Raw genomic sequence first — 19,616 nt, 5'->3', positions numbered from 1 at the left:
TCTCATCAACAGTAAGCACTGGCTTTCGGAAAGACAGAGGATGGATATTTTCTCTTGTAAAGCTTTAGAGAAGGAGCATAAGTGAGCGGAAATATACATATCACCAGGGACAAGAAACAAATCTTTGTTTTTCCTCAAGTGTGTCAAAAGAACAGATAGAACTGATTTCTCTCAATAAAGACAATGTCATCAAAATGATTTGCAGGAGCACCACCAGTTTTTACACAATTTTAGATAGAAAAGCAGAAGCATTCTGATTCTACTTCCCCTGCATTTTGATAATGCCAAAACATTATATCTCAGTAAGTTAAATTTTATTTTATCATGAATCATACTGACTTTATATTCTATCTGCTCTAACACTGTATTCAAGTATTGAATACCATATATCACAGGGATTTTGTTTATACAGGATCAGTCACTTTTAATGTGGGAAATGTCACACACTTTTAATGCGTGACATTTAATATTAGTGTCATACAGAGCCTGGGAAGACTATGCCACGCTGAATCCGTGCACTTGCTCTAAGTGTGAAATTTAGCTGGCTTCTACAAACATGCCTGGGACGGTACAGCCATGAAAACTGATCACATACTAGTGTGCAAGTCAGAGAGGTAACTATGAGATGTGTAATCCATCAGCTACTTAGATGTGCTCCTCTTGGACATGTGATGATTAAAGACAGGCCCACTAGAAAGTATCATCTTTGGACCTTTTCAGAGTGAGTCTATGGGAAGAAAAAGTGCTTGCCAGCACAGCATATGGAAGGAGGTATTCCATGACTAAACTGGAATTACAACACCACATTCAAAGTGATTTGAGGTACAAAATCAGCTTTGTCATGAACAGTTGAGCACTGAATAAAAGCCAAAGCACCCGAACGTGAAACATTCTGTAATGAGAAGATACTGCCACCAACAAAACGAATGACTGTGTTAAAACACATATTGTAAGAACCATGAGAGATGGCTGCAGGGAAAGCAACCTTACCCCTACACATTTTCACGTCATGATTTAGTCCAACTTTCCTGTTTGGTCTCTGTTTGGACCTGAAAAAAACTCCTCTTTCCTTTCACTTGGAAGCCAGACTTTCAGCACTCAGAAAAGTGGTGCAACTTTTCCTGGGATGACGGGTGCATGCTGCAGTCCAGGTTGTAGGCATTTGAAACAAGTTCCTCAGCCCTCCTAATACCCACTGAAGCGAGAGTACAAAGGTTATGCTGCAAATGAAGTTTTACTGACAGCCCCTCCAGGCTGCCTAAATCTGATTTTGATTTGCCGGTCATGTGCTCCACAGACATTCAGAAGCCTGAAGGCTTAAAATCTATTATCAGTCTATTTTATTACTGTTCAGAAAGTAATAACTCAGTATTTCACCAATGGCTCGGCAAAGGCTTGATTCTTCTGTGCGTGTCCATAGCAATGCTGCTCTCCATTAAGAATGGTGCAGATAGGGACAAAGTAAGGGAAAAAGGATACGCAGATTTCCTAACTTGATTCGTTGGCAGTTCTCTGGCATCAAATGCTGGTATTAAAGATCTGCAGGCTTATTGCCTCATAGGCATTCAAGGCTCTCACTCCCTTGTTATTCTGCATCCTGTACAAAAGTTGAGGCTTAGCTCCATCAGCCAGTCTGGTGACCACAAAACTCCACCTCCGGCTTTCCCTACACCCTCTCAAGGCCCTGACTTTCTACCCTCCTGATTCACGTGATGAGAACTGAGTTATTTTATTTCACCAACAGCTCATTAACAAATATGCACTAATGTTTTACTGACCTTGCTCATATAGCATTTATTCAGTATTTGAGTTCATTTCAGAGCTGGGCCCAGGCAGGAGAAAGGGCTCCATGACCAGTCCCTTGCTGAGGGCAAAGGTGTGGCTAAACTTTGCTGAGAGTTCTTCCCTAGCTCATCTTCTCTTCTTTCATCAGGCTAAGAAGATCTAAGCAGGCCCAGTTCTTGTTCCCTCTTTAAAAAAGAGGCTTTTAGCCTTTTAACACAGAAAAACAAATGTATTTGTTTAGAGAGCAAAAGCAGCATATGACCTGGAAAATGACTGTCTTACACAGAAATTCAAGGTCACCCTATGCATTTACATCTATTTCAGTTTCCATGTTTGGTTTTGGTGCTCTCATCTCTGAATCCTTCAGTGAAGATGCTTCGATCCAGAGTGCTGATGTGAAAATCCCAGAACACCAAACCTCTGTAACAGAAATGCTGACGGCTCTATCTGAAAGTAGCATTGGCAGGTGCTGGAAGATTAATGGCATAGCCAGGGCCTGTACTGCAAAGAGACCTCCAGAATGCAGCATTTCCATATGGGGCAGTAAAGTCGTGATACAAATGTGCCAGCATTTATCTGGGAACTGTAATGAAACACACATCTATCCATCCATCAGGATCCCTTTTGGATGTCACTGGATCTTGCTGTAGTAATATCCCCGATTTGGCACAGAAAAGGCACCTGAGAGCAAAGCAGCTCCATGGAATTCGCATGGACTAACTATCACAGCTCAACTCTGCGCTCTTTCAGAAGTCCCTGCAGAATCAGGACCCCTTAATATGTTACAGCCATTCTTAACACTGAAGAAAAATACCACACTTCGGTTTGCATCTAAGTCTCAGCTCAACGTCAAAATGTATTGTGAGAAGAGAGAAGTAAGTTTTAATGCAACAGTAATTTCCTCCTGTTATACACACACACCCACACCTGCCTACAGAACAATGTCTACTTGGTTAATAAAGGAGAGGCAATATTTAAAGTATGGTATCAGACCTCTTCAGCCTGGAGAAGCAATCTCTTTCATTAAGGCTGCTCTAATATTCCTTAATGTTCTTGAGTATTACAGTTCATTTACAAAACAGGCATTATGATTATTGAAGTGACATTCTGTATAAGAAAGAATTCACTGACACATTTAATTTTTACCCATCTCCAAATCACTGTCATATCAGCCTCTTTCACCTGCTCCTACCCACCCTTTTCAAGCAGCTTCTGAAAAATTCTTGCCAATTGCTTCAAAGATACTCATACCTGGATCCTACAAGCACCCATGAGCAACCAGAAAATGCAGCTTCTTGAAAAACAGGGTTTTTTTTTTTTTAGAATTGTGAAGAACCTTTTCAACAAATAGGAAAGTCAGAGAAATGTGCAAGTTGTCATTTTCCCCATGCAGTTTTCTTATTTACCATATTGTTTTGACTGTGAAAAAAGTCTGGAGGACAGTGAATTAGCATAGCTGTGGCATCCTTTACGTACGACTTGCTAAAAACCATTGGTGTTCAATTCCCTTCTATCAGAGAAAATCTTCCCAGCTGGAGAGCGTGCCCTTCCTTTCAAGCCATGAACTTCTTCTGGGACAGGGACCTCTTGTCCCCACTTAGCCTTAGCACCATATCCAAGCATCTCACCCCTTGCGCCCTTTTGCACAGACAAGTATGAATTTCAGACAGAACAGTTCTAAGGCAAGAGACTCAAAGTGGCTAAATGCAGCACACCCTGGCCACTAGGATACGCAAATGTGGGTTTTCACCCCTCGGGCAGCACAGGGAATTGTGCCAGGGCTTCCTACGTCCTTGGTGAGTGGCTAGAAAGACACCAATTTAGATTTGAATTGCTTCTGATTTTCTCTTGGAGAACCTAAATGAAAACTTCTTTGTTGAGAAAAACTTCAGAAGTTTTACATTTATCTTGAATCAAAAGCATTTTCCTCCCCAGTTTTTTTTCATTCAGCTACCAAACCAAAAGACTCAGTTATGTATGCAACCCTAAACCCAGTGTTGCACACTGACAGACAGTCACCTCTTCGTTTCCACTGCACTGAGTTCTCTCTACCAATCTCTATTCATTCAGTCTACAAAAGAAGGCATTTGTAACAGAAATTGTTCATGTTTCTAGAAAATAAAATCATATTCTAGAATTACTGCTCTCATTTGTGACCTCTTAATTCTCACAAAGCAGGTGATCGTGGTTAATGGCTAAAACGCAAATATCTGCTTAACCCCCTCCAAAAAAATGGATTAATAAAGCTGAAATTACACAGTTAATGGTGTGGACAGTCTACCACAAAAGTGAGATCATATTTCAGAACATTACATATAGCTCAATTTTAATGATATTAAAATAAATTACTATTGATATTTCCTCAGCTATTTTAAGCCACCTATGATTTCATAAATAACAACAGCAAGGACACATTACCAAATTTTTGGAAGAACAAATTAATCCAGTAAAGGAAGAAATATAGTCTGTTATGTGTAACCCCTATACATAATATTCTGCACTCTGATATAACTCTGAAAAAGGCAAAAATAAGAAAAATAAGGAAGTTCTAGCCAAAGCGGGAAAACTGCGTAACTGACAAGGAAGATCTTATTGCTGTGAGATGCCTTCCAAGGAGCATGCCATATAGTTTTTATCTGAAAATGAGGAGAATGCATGAATTATTTAAGAACTTGCCCTTTTGTTACCAAAACTACTTTGTCATGTAAATGAGCAGAGTTTTGAAATTTCCCAGAAAAAAGTATGCCCCAGAATTTGATCCAAGATCAATTCTTCTTTGTTCACATAGGATTCGCATTAAAATTTCCAGAGTATTAAACTAGTAACTTGATTATCACAACAGTGACTTCTTATGAAAAAAGTATAGCTCCCTTGAAACATATAAATCACTACCTGCCCGTAACATTTCAAAATCATGGAGTTCACACTGCACCAAACCTGTGACAGAGCAGCTAATAAAAGAATAATTAACTCCAAAGGCTGCAGCCCAGTCTTAATAGTGAGCTTGGCAGAGGCATCTGATATTTACACTGTATGTTGGTCCCCAGTACAAACCACCCACATCACAGCACAATCTTTGATTTTAGTAGCGTTCTTCAGGATCAAAATGGACTGAGGCAGCTGAGATGAGGCAGCAAGACTTAGCAGAGATGGAGAGAGAGCAAATTCTGGGCTCTGAACAGTGCTGTTATTTTGCTGCAAATATTTGATGTTAAATTCATCAAACTTGTGTATAATTTCAGTATGGAACAGCAGACAAGGATGAAGCAAGCTTCATTCCCTGAAACTAGTTTAAAACCGAATCATATAAAGTATCTGTAAACTCCTTTTAATTCAAAACTGGATCATTTAAGGGATATTTATTCATTCATTTTTAGAGAGTCCTCCTTTTTTACCTTCTCATTTTAGGCATAGAGCTGACATCAACATCCACATGATAGAAATCACGAGCTCCAGTACATGCTTAATTTAAGGCTCATCCAACAGTTCCAAAATACTTCTGAGACATGCATTTCAGTGCCTTACCAAATGAGGTCTGCTTAAATTTATGACAAACCATAAGTGTATATCAAAATAAACATTTCTACAAAACCAGACAGAACTGTAACTCCCCATGGCCTAACGCCATCAGAATAATTCAAGCTGTGTCTAACTTTTGAATAACACAGAGGATTTGAAAAAGAGTATTACTTAACAAAAATACTTCAGGATTTAAGAAGTATCCAGTTCTGAAGGTTTATGGCAAATTGAGAATTTGCAAATGTTGGACTTAAAAAAGAAAAAAAGTAATTAAGTGAAAGCACATGTTTAATTATAGCTATTGGGAGAGGTAACTATAATTACTAGGGAAACTAATTTTGAGACAAAGCATTATGTGACATACATAATAATAAGAATAAAAATAATGACTATATATTAACTGGGAGAATATCTTAACCCTGAGAGCTAATTTTAAACATTTTTTTAACCAAGACAATCTATACATTCTTAGTTATACTTTAACACAATACCCACCTTAGAACACACGTGTAGAAACCGCTGTCTTGCAACTCAACCGAGTGAAACCATATCGAATCTTCATCCTTGCTCATCCTAACTTCAGAAAATATAATGGGTTCTTCTAAATCTCCTTTGTTTTTGTACCACATAAGCCTAAGACCTGTGCTTTGGGCCATGCTATAATTAGTTCTGATATAGCTGTAGAAAAGGGCACATTTCACTCGGACTGGTTCACCTGCCAAAGCCATGTATGTCTTGAGATCCACTGACCAGTCAATGCAACCATCAACTGAAAGCAAAACAATAATAAAGAAATATTAGATACAAATATACTTTTTCAAGATAGTGAAAGGCAGCTTGTGAAATGCAATGCAGTTAATTAAAAGAACCTTTGTTTCATAGCGGTGTGAAAATCCTGAAGCAGCTATTGGCAATTAAAGGGTTTTATACACCTTTTTTAGTTACAGGTAAATGCAAATGTGCAGGCAATAAACAGAGCACATTGGGCCTGCTCAATTCCATTTCTTTAGAATATCATTACTTTCATCCCCAAAACACTAATTTTTTAATAAATAAGCCAAGTGTTTTCACCTTCACTACTTGCCCCCATAAACCAGCTTTGAATTGTTTAATTCCTTGGTGGAGGAAAATGTACATTGGCATCTGATCCCAATCTTACCCCTTAAAACTTTTCCATCCACCTGTGCTAATTATGTTATGCAAAAAAAATAACTAACAGATGTGACATTTATCATTTTCTTTTCAAGGCAGTTCCACATAGCTTTTTTTTTCCTACAGCCTACTCAAACTGTGGAGGTATGTATTATATACAACAGGCTACAATTACGACACGTTACCTATGCAATCAAGCTTAATACAGGAATTGTACAAATATGAAAAGGGATCTTTTGATGTTCTGTTTAGCAAAAATTGTTGAACCAGTTTTGATACTTCACTTTAAAAATGAACATTCCAGCCAGTTTAATAAAAGATTACTACTTAGAATTTTTTCTCCTGTTATTTTAAATTATCTTAGTTACAATATAAACCCAGAACATGCATAGATACCAACATGTAACTCCCCCTCACATATCAGAGACCTTTTAATTCAATCTTTTTTATTGCTGGAAAAACTGTAAGCCTGAAAGTCAACCAAGAATATAACCAAAGAAAAAGACTGCAAAGGCAGATCATCAATAGCCAAATACACTACCTAAAATTAACAGACTTGATGAAATGTGTAGCTTTTAGAATTTATTGATCATATCCAGCTACATGTAAGTGGAACATCTTTACCCTTGATGTAGCTACCTCAAATTCAACCAAGTAAGGTTCAGGTTGCCTCTTCTGCATTTATAGTATCAATTCTCAAACTTTAAGTGTTAGCTGTTCTCATATACTCTTCATTTCATATACATCTTCAATAGCATTCACTCATTAAGTGATTTTTTTATTTACTTCCTAGACAAATGTAGAGAGCCAAAATTTCTACACGTGGTGGAATATCAGATCTAGTCCTTTTTTTAGTGGCTTTTACTGCCTTCAAATTTCATCTTCCTCTTTCAGGCTTCTCTTGAATCCCTCAAAATTAACCATGATAAATGGAAGGTTTTAATTTCCCCACTGCAGTAAATAAGCTTTAACTGTACTGCGACCACATGAACCACGCAACTGAACCGTATTTTAAACCTGTTGACACTGACCACTTTCATACCTTTCTAATACATAAACTTCCACGTAACATCTTGTTGTAAAACAAACTTCACTTCTAAAACTAACCAACACGCTCAAGAGGGAAGGGAAACCCATTACTCAAAAGTATAGTTTTAATGTATTGCTGTCACGAGGCGAAGGGCGATGGTACAATACGCTCACCCAAGTGCTGCGGATCAGGCTCCCTGCTCCTGCCGCCCACCCCACAGGCAGATGCAACCGCTGCAGCTGGTTGTGCCAACTGACTTCTTACTTCAGCAAAAAAAGCCCCAAGCCCAAAACATTCACCTGAAATTCAGTACACACAATTTCAGTTAACTTCAATTTCCATTTCCATACTTATTTTGCCGAAAACATCCCGCTGATTTAAATAAAATTAATTGCTTCTTGCTTTTAATGGTGTCCTGGTTTTGGCTGGGATAGAGTTAATTTTCTTCCTAGTAGCAGGCATAGTGCTGTGGTTAGGATTTAGGAGAAGAATGTTGATAACACGCTGATGTTTTAGTTGCTGCTAAGTACTGCTTATGCTAGTCAAGGACTTTTCAGCTTCCCATGCTCTGCCAGGTGCACAAGAAACTGGGAGGGGGCACAGCCGGAATAGTTGATCCAAACTGGCCAAAGGGCTATTCCATACCATACGGCGTCATACTCAGTATAGAAACTGGGGGGGGTTGGCCGGGGAGCAGCGATCGCTGCTCGGGAACGGGCTGGGTATCGGTCAGCGGGTGGTGAGCAATTGCATTGTGCATCACTTGCTTTGTATATTATTATCATTACTATATTGTTATTATTATCATTACTATTTTACTTTATTTCAACTATTAAACTGTTCTTCTCTCAACCCAGGAGTGTTTCTCACTCTTACTCCTCCGATTCTCCCCCCATCCCATCGGGGCAGGGGGAGTGAGCGAGCGGCTGCGTGGTGCTTAGTTGCTGGCTGGGGCTAAACCACGACAAATGGCTACTGTTAATGACATAAAATGAAAAGCCAGTAGCAATTTACTGACTTTCCTTTTCTTCCCTGCTGCAGCATCACTTCTTCCTCTGTGTTCTCCCTCTCACAGCTTAGCGCCACACAGAACAGGACACGCTTGGATAATCGTTACTCCAAAATCATGTACTGAAGTGTTTGTTCTCAGTGCATCCCCTCCAGGTTTACAACACCCTCCACCACAACCAAGGGCACACACTGTAACTCAAACATTCTCTTGCCAGGACCCCATGAAATATGGCATTCGCACCTCTCTGCGATGGTGTTACACAGACACAGGCAACCAGCAGCAGAGCTGGAAAAAGAACCAAATCTCCCCATCCTACAAACCCATCCAATCCACTTTTACACTGAAGCCTGGTTCTGACATCATAACTTATTTTATATAGGTGGCTTTAAGGGCTTTTACATCAAACGGGTATCAATGTACTCCATACAGAGCTGCCTCACAAAAGCTCTGCGCTTTTTTTAAGCCCTGCACTTTAGACTGGTGCAAGTTTACAATTAAAGAGCAGTGCAGAGCTTACAGCTGCCTTCTCTCAGCAAGGGATGTGAAAGGCAACGCTGAGCTCTCCAGATGGCTCATCCCTGTTCTCCGGGACATGCAGGTATTCTCAAAGGCACCCCTCCTCCTGTGCTTCAGCAAAGGCACAAAATCCTAAGTAGGGGCGTAAGCTGAAATGAACAGGGCTGCCCAGAACTGGAATTTAGATCCAAATTAATTCGGAAGGTCTAATTAATTCTGTCAATCTTCTGTCAATCTAATCCTGTCATGTCATCTAATGCTTTCGAACCTGTGCTGGTTCAGCGAAGTTAAGCCACAGTAAAGGATAACTGACGTTCAGACACACATGGGAAGCTGGTGGGTCAAGCACAAAGGTGCCAGTTTTTCATTTATTTCACAGAGCAGAGTCACAATTAGGAGGAGTTATGGAGTTAGGTACTGACCCAATACGGAAATCCAGCTTTGGAAGCTGAAAATGCCTCTGCTTCTAATAAAATTTCTCCCACATTCACACCAAACAACTTGTCGAAGCGCAGCTCAAATGAACACTAAGCATCCTTCAGTGTCATTCAATCTGCCTCATCTTCCACTTTCATTTGAAAATTACATCTCCCTTCTAGTGTGTACTACTCTACTATTTTATTTTCAAAATTACAACTGCTGGAGTATGTGAAGCACAGTGGAATAGACGGGAGACATCTGAAGGGTAATTTACAGCTAGGCCATTACAGTGGCCGAACCCCATCTCCAGCTGCCCCAGTGGCGAGCGAGCCTGTGGGGCTGCTGCACGGCTGGGCACTGCCAGCGCTCCGGGGGAGGCACTGGACCCCAGCCCAGCACCTGCATCTCAAAAGAAGAGAAGAAAGAAAAGGAGATTTACACTAGAGACCTTTTTCCCATTAACAGTATCCAAATGGAAGAATTTCGGCAGCCAGCGGCGAGGCTGACCCCAGCACAGCGAGCGCGGCGGCAGGGGAAGGTGCAGGCAGGCTGCCTGCCCATCGCCCCTGCCTGCACCAGCTGCTCCCCTGCAGCAGCTCGCCGCCCGCAGCACGCCAGGAGGTGGCAATTACGGAGAGGAGAGCACACAGGGAACGGAGTAACCATTCATTATCGGGCTGATGACATCTGCGGTGGGGAGAAGTCTCACAGAGCGCCTTGACTAAATCTTAATTATTGAAGAAAGACTAATCAAACAGGAGACGACTTTTTCCCCTTGCTCTTTTTTTCTTGTTAAATACACAGTCAAGAACGTTTCCTCTTATGAAGCTGTAGAGGCTAAAATCTAGGTCAGGCTCCCCGCGCTCACGTGGAAGCTGGAATTTTTCCTCTTGCCGCGCTGTCAGTCGCTGGAGCGTGAGCACCGTTAGATTCATTTGGAGTATTCTCCAAGCTGTCACTACAAATGACTGGAGCTGCTTAGGTGGAGTTTAGCACCGCATTATCCAGAACAAAGTTTGCTGTCATTTCTGTTGGGCTGGCTCTCAATACATAATGTAATCAGGGTGGTAAGAAGAGAAAGATAATGGCATTAGAGAGAGGCACTTATTATATAATAAATGTATATACATCTTTTCTCTGCTACCCAATAATCAGCTGATCCTTAATAAGTGCCTGATTGAAAGCCCATTCAAATTAAATCCTATCTATTGCGGGTGTATGTTAGATACTTTCAAAAAAGACAATTATTTGAAATCTTTTCTAAAATTTGGAGCATTGAGAGGATATGGAAAACATTGTCCCAGTTTTAGCCCAGCTTCCTAAGGAAAAGAGGTTTGCCCATCCTTCTGTCAGTCCCCCCACCCCGTTAGCATAACTTCTGAGCCCACTGACTAAGTTCACTCCTATTTCACAGAACATGAAAGTATTTGGGTACCGGAGAGCTCTACGTGGGTGCAGGAGAGTCCCGATGCATCCCCCGCGGGCAGGGAAACGCAGCAGCAGCAGCTAATCACAGTGGGGCCCACTGGGCCCATCCCACTTATCTATCCAGGCTAATGCTACCGGAGGAGATAGTGAATTGAAAATGAAGGTTTCAAAATTATTAAGCAAATTATAGATTAAGTTGGCTGACAAAAAGTTACTGTACTTTTACGTGAGCAATCACCCAAAGTGTGTACTGCATCTCGTTCCCCAACATTTCCTGGTAATTTCCCATTATTCTTATTTTAAATAAACCTAGTTGTCTAGGGAGTCTAGATGCATTTTAACATGAACCATAATAATTTATGAGCAATTATAGAAGAGCACGTACATAGTCTCCGAGTAATTTGTCTTTCTGCTTGCTGTCACATAAATAATTTTTTGCATTGCGAATCTGCCTGTAATAATTCTTGTAGCGATCTGTCACCTACAGCAATTTATATCATGGCATTGTTAAACACGTTTGCCTACCTTGTTACCTGAAAATCTCATTTGAAATTGAAATAATCTACAAATAAATAATTAAAAAAAGAATATACTAGCTAATGTATTAAATTTATTGCTCCACAAAGCAAGCAGTGCTTGTGACTGTAAATACATAGTCAGAAAAAAAACCATTCCTCTGATACAGGAGTTATATTTTTATTTTTATATTAGCTGTTGAAGAGCAGAGTCCAGAAACTGATATCCATCATGCTCGGGGTTTGCAGACACGTAGCAACGATAGATGCACTCCATTAAGGAAGTCCAAAAAGGGATGCAAATTTTTTAGACTCTTACAGGGGAGAAATCAGTTACAGCCCATGAATTTTAGGCAACTTGGTATTTTCAGATCTCGCTTCTGGAGAAAAGGGAACACACCCTACACTCGAGCAAACACAGTAATGTCTTTAATAGCTTTGGCTGGCCGTGATCGCCGCAACGGGTCAGGGTGTTAGATCAGGCTCACCATACATAATTGGTTTCACATCTCTGGCTTTCTGGCTGTGCTATGCTAATTCTGCTGCGGTGCTTGCAGACCCCTGCCAGCATCTCACCACAGCCCGGCGCTGCCATGAGACCTGTCTGTCAGCTGAGCCCAGCGCGGGCTCCCCTGCAACCCTGCCTCCTCCCTCCTCCCCGCGCCCTTCCCTGCTCCTCACACCATGAGCAGAGCCAGGGAGCTGAGCCGCCGAAAAACTGACAGCAGCCACCACCCCCTACCCCTATCTGTGATTTGTTCAATACTCCGACAGTCAGAGATACATTTGCTGGTCAGAGAACACACTTCAAACAAAACAGTCTATTGACCGCTTTGTGCACTCTTCAAAATCATGGATGTCACCTCCAAAGCAAGGTGTGATCTCTGCTTGTAGAGCTCCCTCACCTTAGCCGACCTACTGAACTGCACCGTCGAAGGACACTCTCATAACAATTAATAAAAATCCGCTCTACCGGAAGACATCTGAGCCGGTATCTCTGGCATGGAGAGCAAGTTACCCAGCTTTACAGGGGAGGAGGGAAGCCTGCGCTGGTGGTGCTTCGGAAGGGAGCAGCAGGGCAGCCCATCTCCAGTAGCCAGCAGGGAGGAGAGGAGGAAGCTCAGGTGAAGTGCCTGTGATGTTTCTTTTCTGTGAATTACAGTTTCACCCTTCTTTGAGTCACGTGAACACTAGTTTTTGACTGACTATGCTCATATTTTAAGCTGCATTTTAGAAAAAAAAAATCAAATTGTTGTCCCCTGAGGGATATAGCAAATCAAAAAAATCTATCTGTTAGAGATGAAGACCACTTAGAAAACCACCTTTGATCTTGAGAAAAAAACAAGTTTATCATGATTCAAGCTGGGTGAATTTTGCAATGTTTCTCCTACTACCCTGTTAACAACTTTAACTAAATAATTCATTTCTATCACAGTAAGATCTGGATTCAGCAGTCATCAACCAAGACTATTTTGCTGTAGAAACACAACATCTAAGAGAAGAATCACTCACAGACTTTGTAGTTTCTCTACTCTGATCTTCATTCTCTGAATGTTTTCTAGCAAGATTTAGACCATTCAAACTTACTGGCAAAAAAGTTTGGGACTTTCAAGGCATGTAAAAGTGCAAATATTCCAAAATTCCTCAATCAAACAATGATTACTGCAAAAAAACTTCATCAGATTTAGCTACATGCAAACATTTCTCCAAATCTGGCTCATAAATAAGGAAAAACATATTTACTTATCCTTATGCATTGGCTTAATTTCTTCCAAATTTTAATCAAAGCTTCAAATTTCTATAAGATGGGCTAAAAGGTTTTTAAGACTTGTATACACTTCTTTTTTTTGACCAGCTTTTCTTATGAGCCACAGCTGAACAACCCAACTCAAATGTCAAATATTCCAGTCGAACACTCATAATTTCCTTTGATGTCAAGCAAACTGTAAATATGTACTGCCAGGTCCAGATAACAATGGATTGCTCTGTCCTGACTTACGTATGCAGATGGAGCCGGAAGCATTTTAGTCTTATATTGAAAATGCAAAAGAAAGAACAGACTAGTAGATCACCAATCTGTAAAATTCTCTAGGGACAGAAAAAAACCAGTCTGGACCCTGAACAAATTCTCAGCTTCCAGGAGTGATGGCATATTAATGATGTTGAGACTCAGAAATTATACCTGAAGAACAAAAACACTAAAGTAGTGTTGGTAGAAGTTACTGGACAGGGGCATTTCATCCCGTAGCACTTGTCAGAGCCAGCTTTTCAGGTGGCACCTTATCACAGGGATTTTTGGGAATGCTTGCTGAGGGAGAGAAGACCAAATCACAGCTGGCAGGTTAGATTTTGCTGGAGACAGGGAGCTCTGAAACACATTCTGTGATGGAAAGGAAATCTCTGGTCTCATCATATCCTTTGCTACCTCTTCCAAGTCAGATGTTCCTGGAGACAGATGGACCTGAACCGATGGCCCTTCCAAAGCTGTGCTCTCTGCTTTGAGCAGATTGCTCTGCTGAGCACAGAGAAAGAGAAGAGCACTAAAGCAACTGTTTAAAATGCAGCATATTTACCCTAAAAATGAGTGTTTGGTGACCTTGACCTCCTAATCACTTCAATATCTGGCAGGTTTTTAAAGAGCCTGTGTTGAAGTAAACAGTACAGAAATTGGAACTTATAAAGTGGTTTGGTTTTAAATATTCAGCGTAATGCCTTGATTCTCCGTGGCTGTCACCCCATTAGAAAGCCATGTAAAAGGCACCTTGAAAATCAACAGCAATAGAGCCAGGACATGAACAATTACAAAATCATACTTCATGGCTTTATGCTTTCGTATGTTTTGTGAAGTCCCAGACACGGGTTCAAGGACTGTGCCCCAGGCTGTCCTGCCTTCTCAGCCCGTCCTGCACTGCCCGGCCCCTGCCCTTCCCGCTGCGGTTCCCCTCCCGCACTGGGGCAGGCAGATTCGGAAGAGTTGTGGGAAAGTTCATTTACAAAGCTCTTGCCTCTGCCCAGCCTCTGTCTTCGCTCCCACAGAAGCCAAGTGGGTGATCTGCAGTGAACAAGTTATCCAAACAATTAAACTTCTTTTCTTGTTTGTGGATCTATAAATGAATCCTCATTTCTCCAAAGTCAGCCATGAAATGACGTCATTACATTAGCACATCTCCCTTTCTTCTTTATCCCACTAGCAAGGGAACATTATTTTAAACAAAAAGTATGTTGCTGTAGATTGGAGTGGCCAGATCAGTTACGCGACATGACATCTGCTTCTTGGACTGAATAAATAACAAAACTTTTCTGTTAAATACCATAAACAGACACCATAAACACCATAAACAAACAAATCAGGCACCCAACAACTCAGTGCAAACACAGGTATGAACTCAGTAAAGACGGTAAATTAGCTGTTCACCCAGCTCTGAAACCCATCTGAACCCCAATATTGTTTTTCACATAATGCCCACTAAATCTAGTAAATAAAAATACTTCCACTTTCTAAGCTCCAGAAAGGGGAAAAAAAAATTTTTTCTAACATCTTCCACGATGAATATTGCCATTTTTATTAGCTTTTTGGATTCCTGAGGAAGTCAATGAGCGATGGAAAAGCACAAAGAGAGATTCCACAGAATCTTGGCTACTTCTTTGGTACACAGAACTACCTTTAGACAAATTAGATAGAAAAATAAAACAAGAATCAGTATCTAAGAAAAGGGATAATAACTGATTTAATCAATGAGCAAAACAGACTGAAAATATTCCATTGCATTTATAAATAAAAATTTTATCCTAAGAAGATTTCGGGTAAGGAACAACCACTGGAAATATGCTTTATACCTGAAGGTATATGCAATTAATATTTTAAGTGGTGTTGACTATACACGAGCTCTTTAAGGACACTCTCTGAGACAGTTTTAATATTCTCCAGCCAACCACATTAACCCACGGAGACTTTCACACACTTCTGTTTTCAAGTCTTTAGCACCATGCAAACTTTGGGAACAAAGCTGAAATCATTTCAATAATTGATGAGCCTCTTTTCATTAGTCCCTTTGAATAAAGTTACTGAGGGTAAAGTAAATGGAAAATAGATCCCAGATCAGGTAGTTGCGGTCTCAAGTAATCACACAATTAGGAAACTCTATATCCACTGCTTGTTATTCCCAGAAGGGAATTGTAGGAAAGAGCTGTGAATAGTAAGAATTTAAAATTAAAGAGAATGAAACTCTATTAACTTGCTGGTCCCTGTGGGGCAGAGGGACTGGAGTACATGCACAAGATTATTTTATTTTTCATCTGTTTTTCAAGTATGTGGACAGTTTGAGTCAGATTATCTGCTTTGAGGGCACAGTCCTCTTTGAGTTTGGATGAGGTTAGGAAGATGGACTCCCTGTTGAATACACCTGGCTAAATTTATTTCTTCTACTATCTGCAGAGGGGAATCCTTGAGTGACATAGGTTTGCTGTAAGGGCTTTTACTACATCTCACTTGTGGCAGAGGAAGACTGCTCGACAGAAGAAGAGAGCAAGGAGACTGTCGGAAGAGCCTAGGGATATTATCATGCCCCACCACAAGAGGAAAGGAGGATGAGCGGATGAGCTACATGGTATTCATGCAAGGTTTAAGCAATTATTCACCGGACACCTCAGCAGGGACATTTCTAGTAGTCCAAATTCCCCATTTAAAATGGGCAACTCATACCTGACCAATGCACCTGCCTTGCCCGCACAGCCAACCATGCCATCGTGCAAGGCCCTTGAGCAGGAGCCCAGACTCCAGGCCTCCAGAGGCCTCTTCCAACCTACCTGACCCCAATGGTTTGGTCCTACCACCGACACGTCCCTTGCCGGTCACAATTTGCAGGTACGTAAAGGGAGCCTTCCACATGAATGCCCGTATCTGGGTGTGCACGCTCTCTACCCTACTCATTAATCATTTATTTTCTAGCTTACAAAGATGCAGTCAGTCCATCAGAAGATTACCAAATGCTTTATAAAACTAGCTCCCCATCATAAACGCACCAGATAGAATGAATCTTTTGGGCCTTGGACATTTGCAAACTACTTGATGAATGCATTGCAATGTTAGCAAAAAAAAAAAAAAAAAAAGAGAGAGAATGCACTACATGCTCATGAATAGAAAGGAACAAGTCAAGTTCATCTGAATTTACTTGCAACGAATAACAGCTTTGGTCATTTGCTTTGTCTCTACACATTACCTTTAGCTATCTAGACATACTTACCGTTTTACAGTTGCTATGCCATTCCTCCTGTTGTCTGGCACAGCTAATTTCAGCTGCAGTGAGCCAATTACCATTTCCACTTGCATGGCAAGTGGACCTCTGTTTGAAAAGGTCGTGACCCATGCTCTAACCTAGGCTGTAATTCCTCCTCTCATTTTAATTCAATAGCTGCACGTATGCAGCGGAATTTAAATAGGAAACTCTCCTGACTGCAGAACACACTGAAATTCATTTCAGTAAAATGAACACTCACAAAGCAAAACAATATTTGCTTTTATAGGACAACCATGAATAGAATTGTTAGAGGGTTATGTGACTAAAATGTGTCTGTAACTGATGAATTATGAAGTGCATTCAAAATGAGACATTTTTAAACAGTAAACATTGTTCTTAAGACTTTTGTTTCTATTTAAAATAAACAAACATGGAGTTATCCTTATTGCAAGCTATTACAATTACACGTAACAAAGAAAAATGAAGGATGATTGAAAAATGAGCCATTACAAGAGCTACCTGTGTTACAGACGTGTCTCTCTAGGTAAAGCGGCACGCGGTAATGCAGTGCTGTCCTCCGTACCACAGCTTTGCACATTTGCCTAGGTACACCTTTACCGTTTACATACGCGTTTTCTAAAAGCTGCCTATCGCAATATCCTGCAGCACTGCAGCCACCAGCAGCTCCACACACCCCAGTAATGTATCTCCAGTGAAAACAAGGGCCACGTTTAGGGCACCACATGCACTTTCATTTCGCAGACACAGACTGGAAAAAGGAGGCTGTGATGGCAGCCCCCCCATCTGCCAGATCCCCCAAAATCCCAACCCCCTTCCAGACCAGTTGTGAGTGGTGGCCCTGAGCAGGCTCTGGCACCAGCACCGCGACTCCTCGCGGTCCCCTCTCGGGCTCCCGTTCCCCGGGTCTTGCTCCTCCCCAGCCCCAGCCCCAGCCCCAGCCCCAGCCCCAGCCCTGGTGACAGCCCCTCGGTGGGGGAGAGGGGCCATTTTGTCATCACCGGGGCTGCAGCTCCCCACACAGGCACGTTCCATGGGACTTCATCCACTTCCCCGGTGTTTTCCCAAGTCTTGGCCCAGCAGACTCAGACCAGGGCCAAGAGCTGCCTGAAACCCCACAGAAACCGGCACTCCTTCAAGCTGACGCAGAGCAGCAACTATTTATCTTCAAGTAAGAGCCATCATCAAGCAGACAGATCCCAAACCAGCCCCATTTACAGCCTTTTCCTCACACTTCCCTGTAACTGCATGAGCCAGAAACAAAACTGGTGGCAGGAACATTTCATTTATTAGTAAGCAAAAGTGACTAACCACAAATACTTCATTACTAATACATCATGTGCTCAGAACGGCACAAAACAAACAGGTCTGTCTTTTATTCATGGGCCTCCTGTCATCCTCAATGGCCCCAACTCACTCTGCAAAACACGCAGCTGCCGGGCGTTTCACCAAGCAGCGCCCAAGAAGCGGACGGGAAGATGGAGAGATGTCTGAGCTCCGGGCTGAGGCCGGGCAAGGATGGGAGTTGGGATCTGGGATGGGAGCTGGGCAGCCCTTGGCACCAAAGGCCTTTCTTCGGATGTTACCACACCCTCCAGCTCGACACTGGCCTGCAGCCCCACCATCCATCAGCTCATTGTTATTAAATCATCACAGCTCAAAGTTAAAAGACAACTCTGAAAAATCATCATAAAAGCCTCCACCTGAGCTACTGATAAACCAGAAAAATTACATAACTGGAGTAACTATTTTAATTAATGTCTCCCCACTTGTACTGACTGGTTACTCAACACTCAGCAAGCAATGTGGAGACCGCTCATTTTCTATCATGCTCTTGCTCACTCCCAGTTTCTTGACCTAACCGCGTGCCATCATTTATGTTCCCAGCCTTGGGAAGTGACTGCCATAACAGTTTGAAGACAAGTGTTTAAGTAGTAGTTTAAAATTATGAATATAACAAAGCGTTGAGATGGCTACACCTGGACTGGCTTTTGCAGGGATCACCCTAAAGAAAACCAATATGTTTTCCACTTAGGAAATCATGTTTTAAAATGCGGAAAATCGGGACTTAAATTCTTAAACAGAAAATATTCACAGTCATTAGGGAAGACAGGACAGAAATACGAAGCTGGATACCTTCTTCTTCCATCCGTCTTCTTCACGAAGAGGGTGCTCATTTCCAAGCCTGGCTGCAGTTGTCCCAGTGAGTTTGAGGGGCTCCTCAGTGCCCTGGGGACTGCGGTCCCTGCTCGGGGCAGGCAGGCTGTCCCCGTTCCTCTCAGCAGGCTTGGGGAGGGCTCCTGGCTCCCAGCTCAGGGCTGGGGCTCTCCTGCCCCTGCGTCCCCCGTCCCTCCCTCGCCGCCCCTGCTAAATGCAAGTTGAATTCAGCCCATAGTGTTCAGTGGGGAAGCTGGGGATGGGGAGGGAGGATTCATTCTGACAAACAGTGTTGTGGAGTGGATGCATTCCCAATTAAAAATGTTCTACTTAATTCAACCTCGTCCATTTTATTATTATTTTGACTTATTTTTTCAGTTCACGATGACAGATTTTTCACTTCAGATGACACAACTGTCATCTGTCCAGCTCTACATCTGAAGGAAGAAGGAAACGACTATTCCCAGCCAGAGGGGAAAAAGCACACAGGAGACGTGTGACCTCAGGGTAGGAATTTTGGGCTATAGACAGGGAAGTGAAGTGAGAGGTCTCTGACAGTATAGCACGTGTTCCCGAGGCACAAAAAAAGCACTTTGAATTGGCTCTCATCAAAGTTAAAGCAGAATTCAATGGCAACAAATCAGCCTTGTTTTCATGAGATACAAGGTCCAGCCTTAGAGGTGTTGATGGTGTTCGACTCCCATGGAGGTCGGTGCGCCCTACACGACCTCTGCACCCTACAGCATTGGGTGCCGATACTGCTGGGAGCACTCCCAACAGCAACCCCTCTCTGTGAAAGGGGAAGGAGGGTAAAACAGAGAGAGCGT

General features: G+C 41.9%; 1 protein-coding gene across 1 annotated transcript in view; it reads right to left on the bottom strand.

The window, feature by feature from the left end:
• IL1RAPL2 (interleukin 1 receptor accessory protein like 2) overlaps positions 1-19,616 on the bottom strand; it is a 384,489-nt gene that overhangs the window by 185,608 nt on the left and 179,265 nt on the right. The window contains exon 2 of the mRNA XM_075720755.1: positions 5,800-6,073. Coding sequence (XP_075576870.1) covers positions 5,800-6,073 — 274 coding nt within the window. The remainder of the gene's footprint in view (positions 1-5,799; positions 6,074-19,616) is intronic.

This window comes from Pelecanus crispus, chromosome 13, assembly GCF_030463565.1.
Source record: "Pelecanus crispus isolate bPelCri1 chromosome 13, bPelCri1.pri, whole genome shotgun sequence".
Classification (NCBI taxonomy): Eukaryota; Metazoa; Chordata; class Aves; order Pelecaniformes; family Pelecanidae; genus Pelecanus; species Pelecanus crispus.
This window is presented reverse-complemented; position numbering and strand designations above follow the sequence as displayed.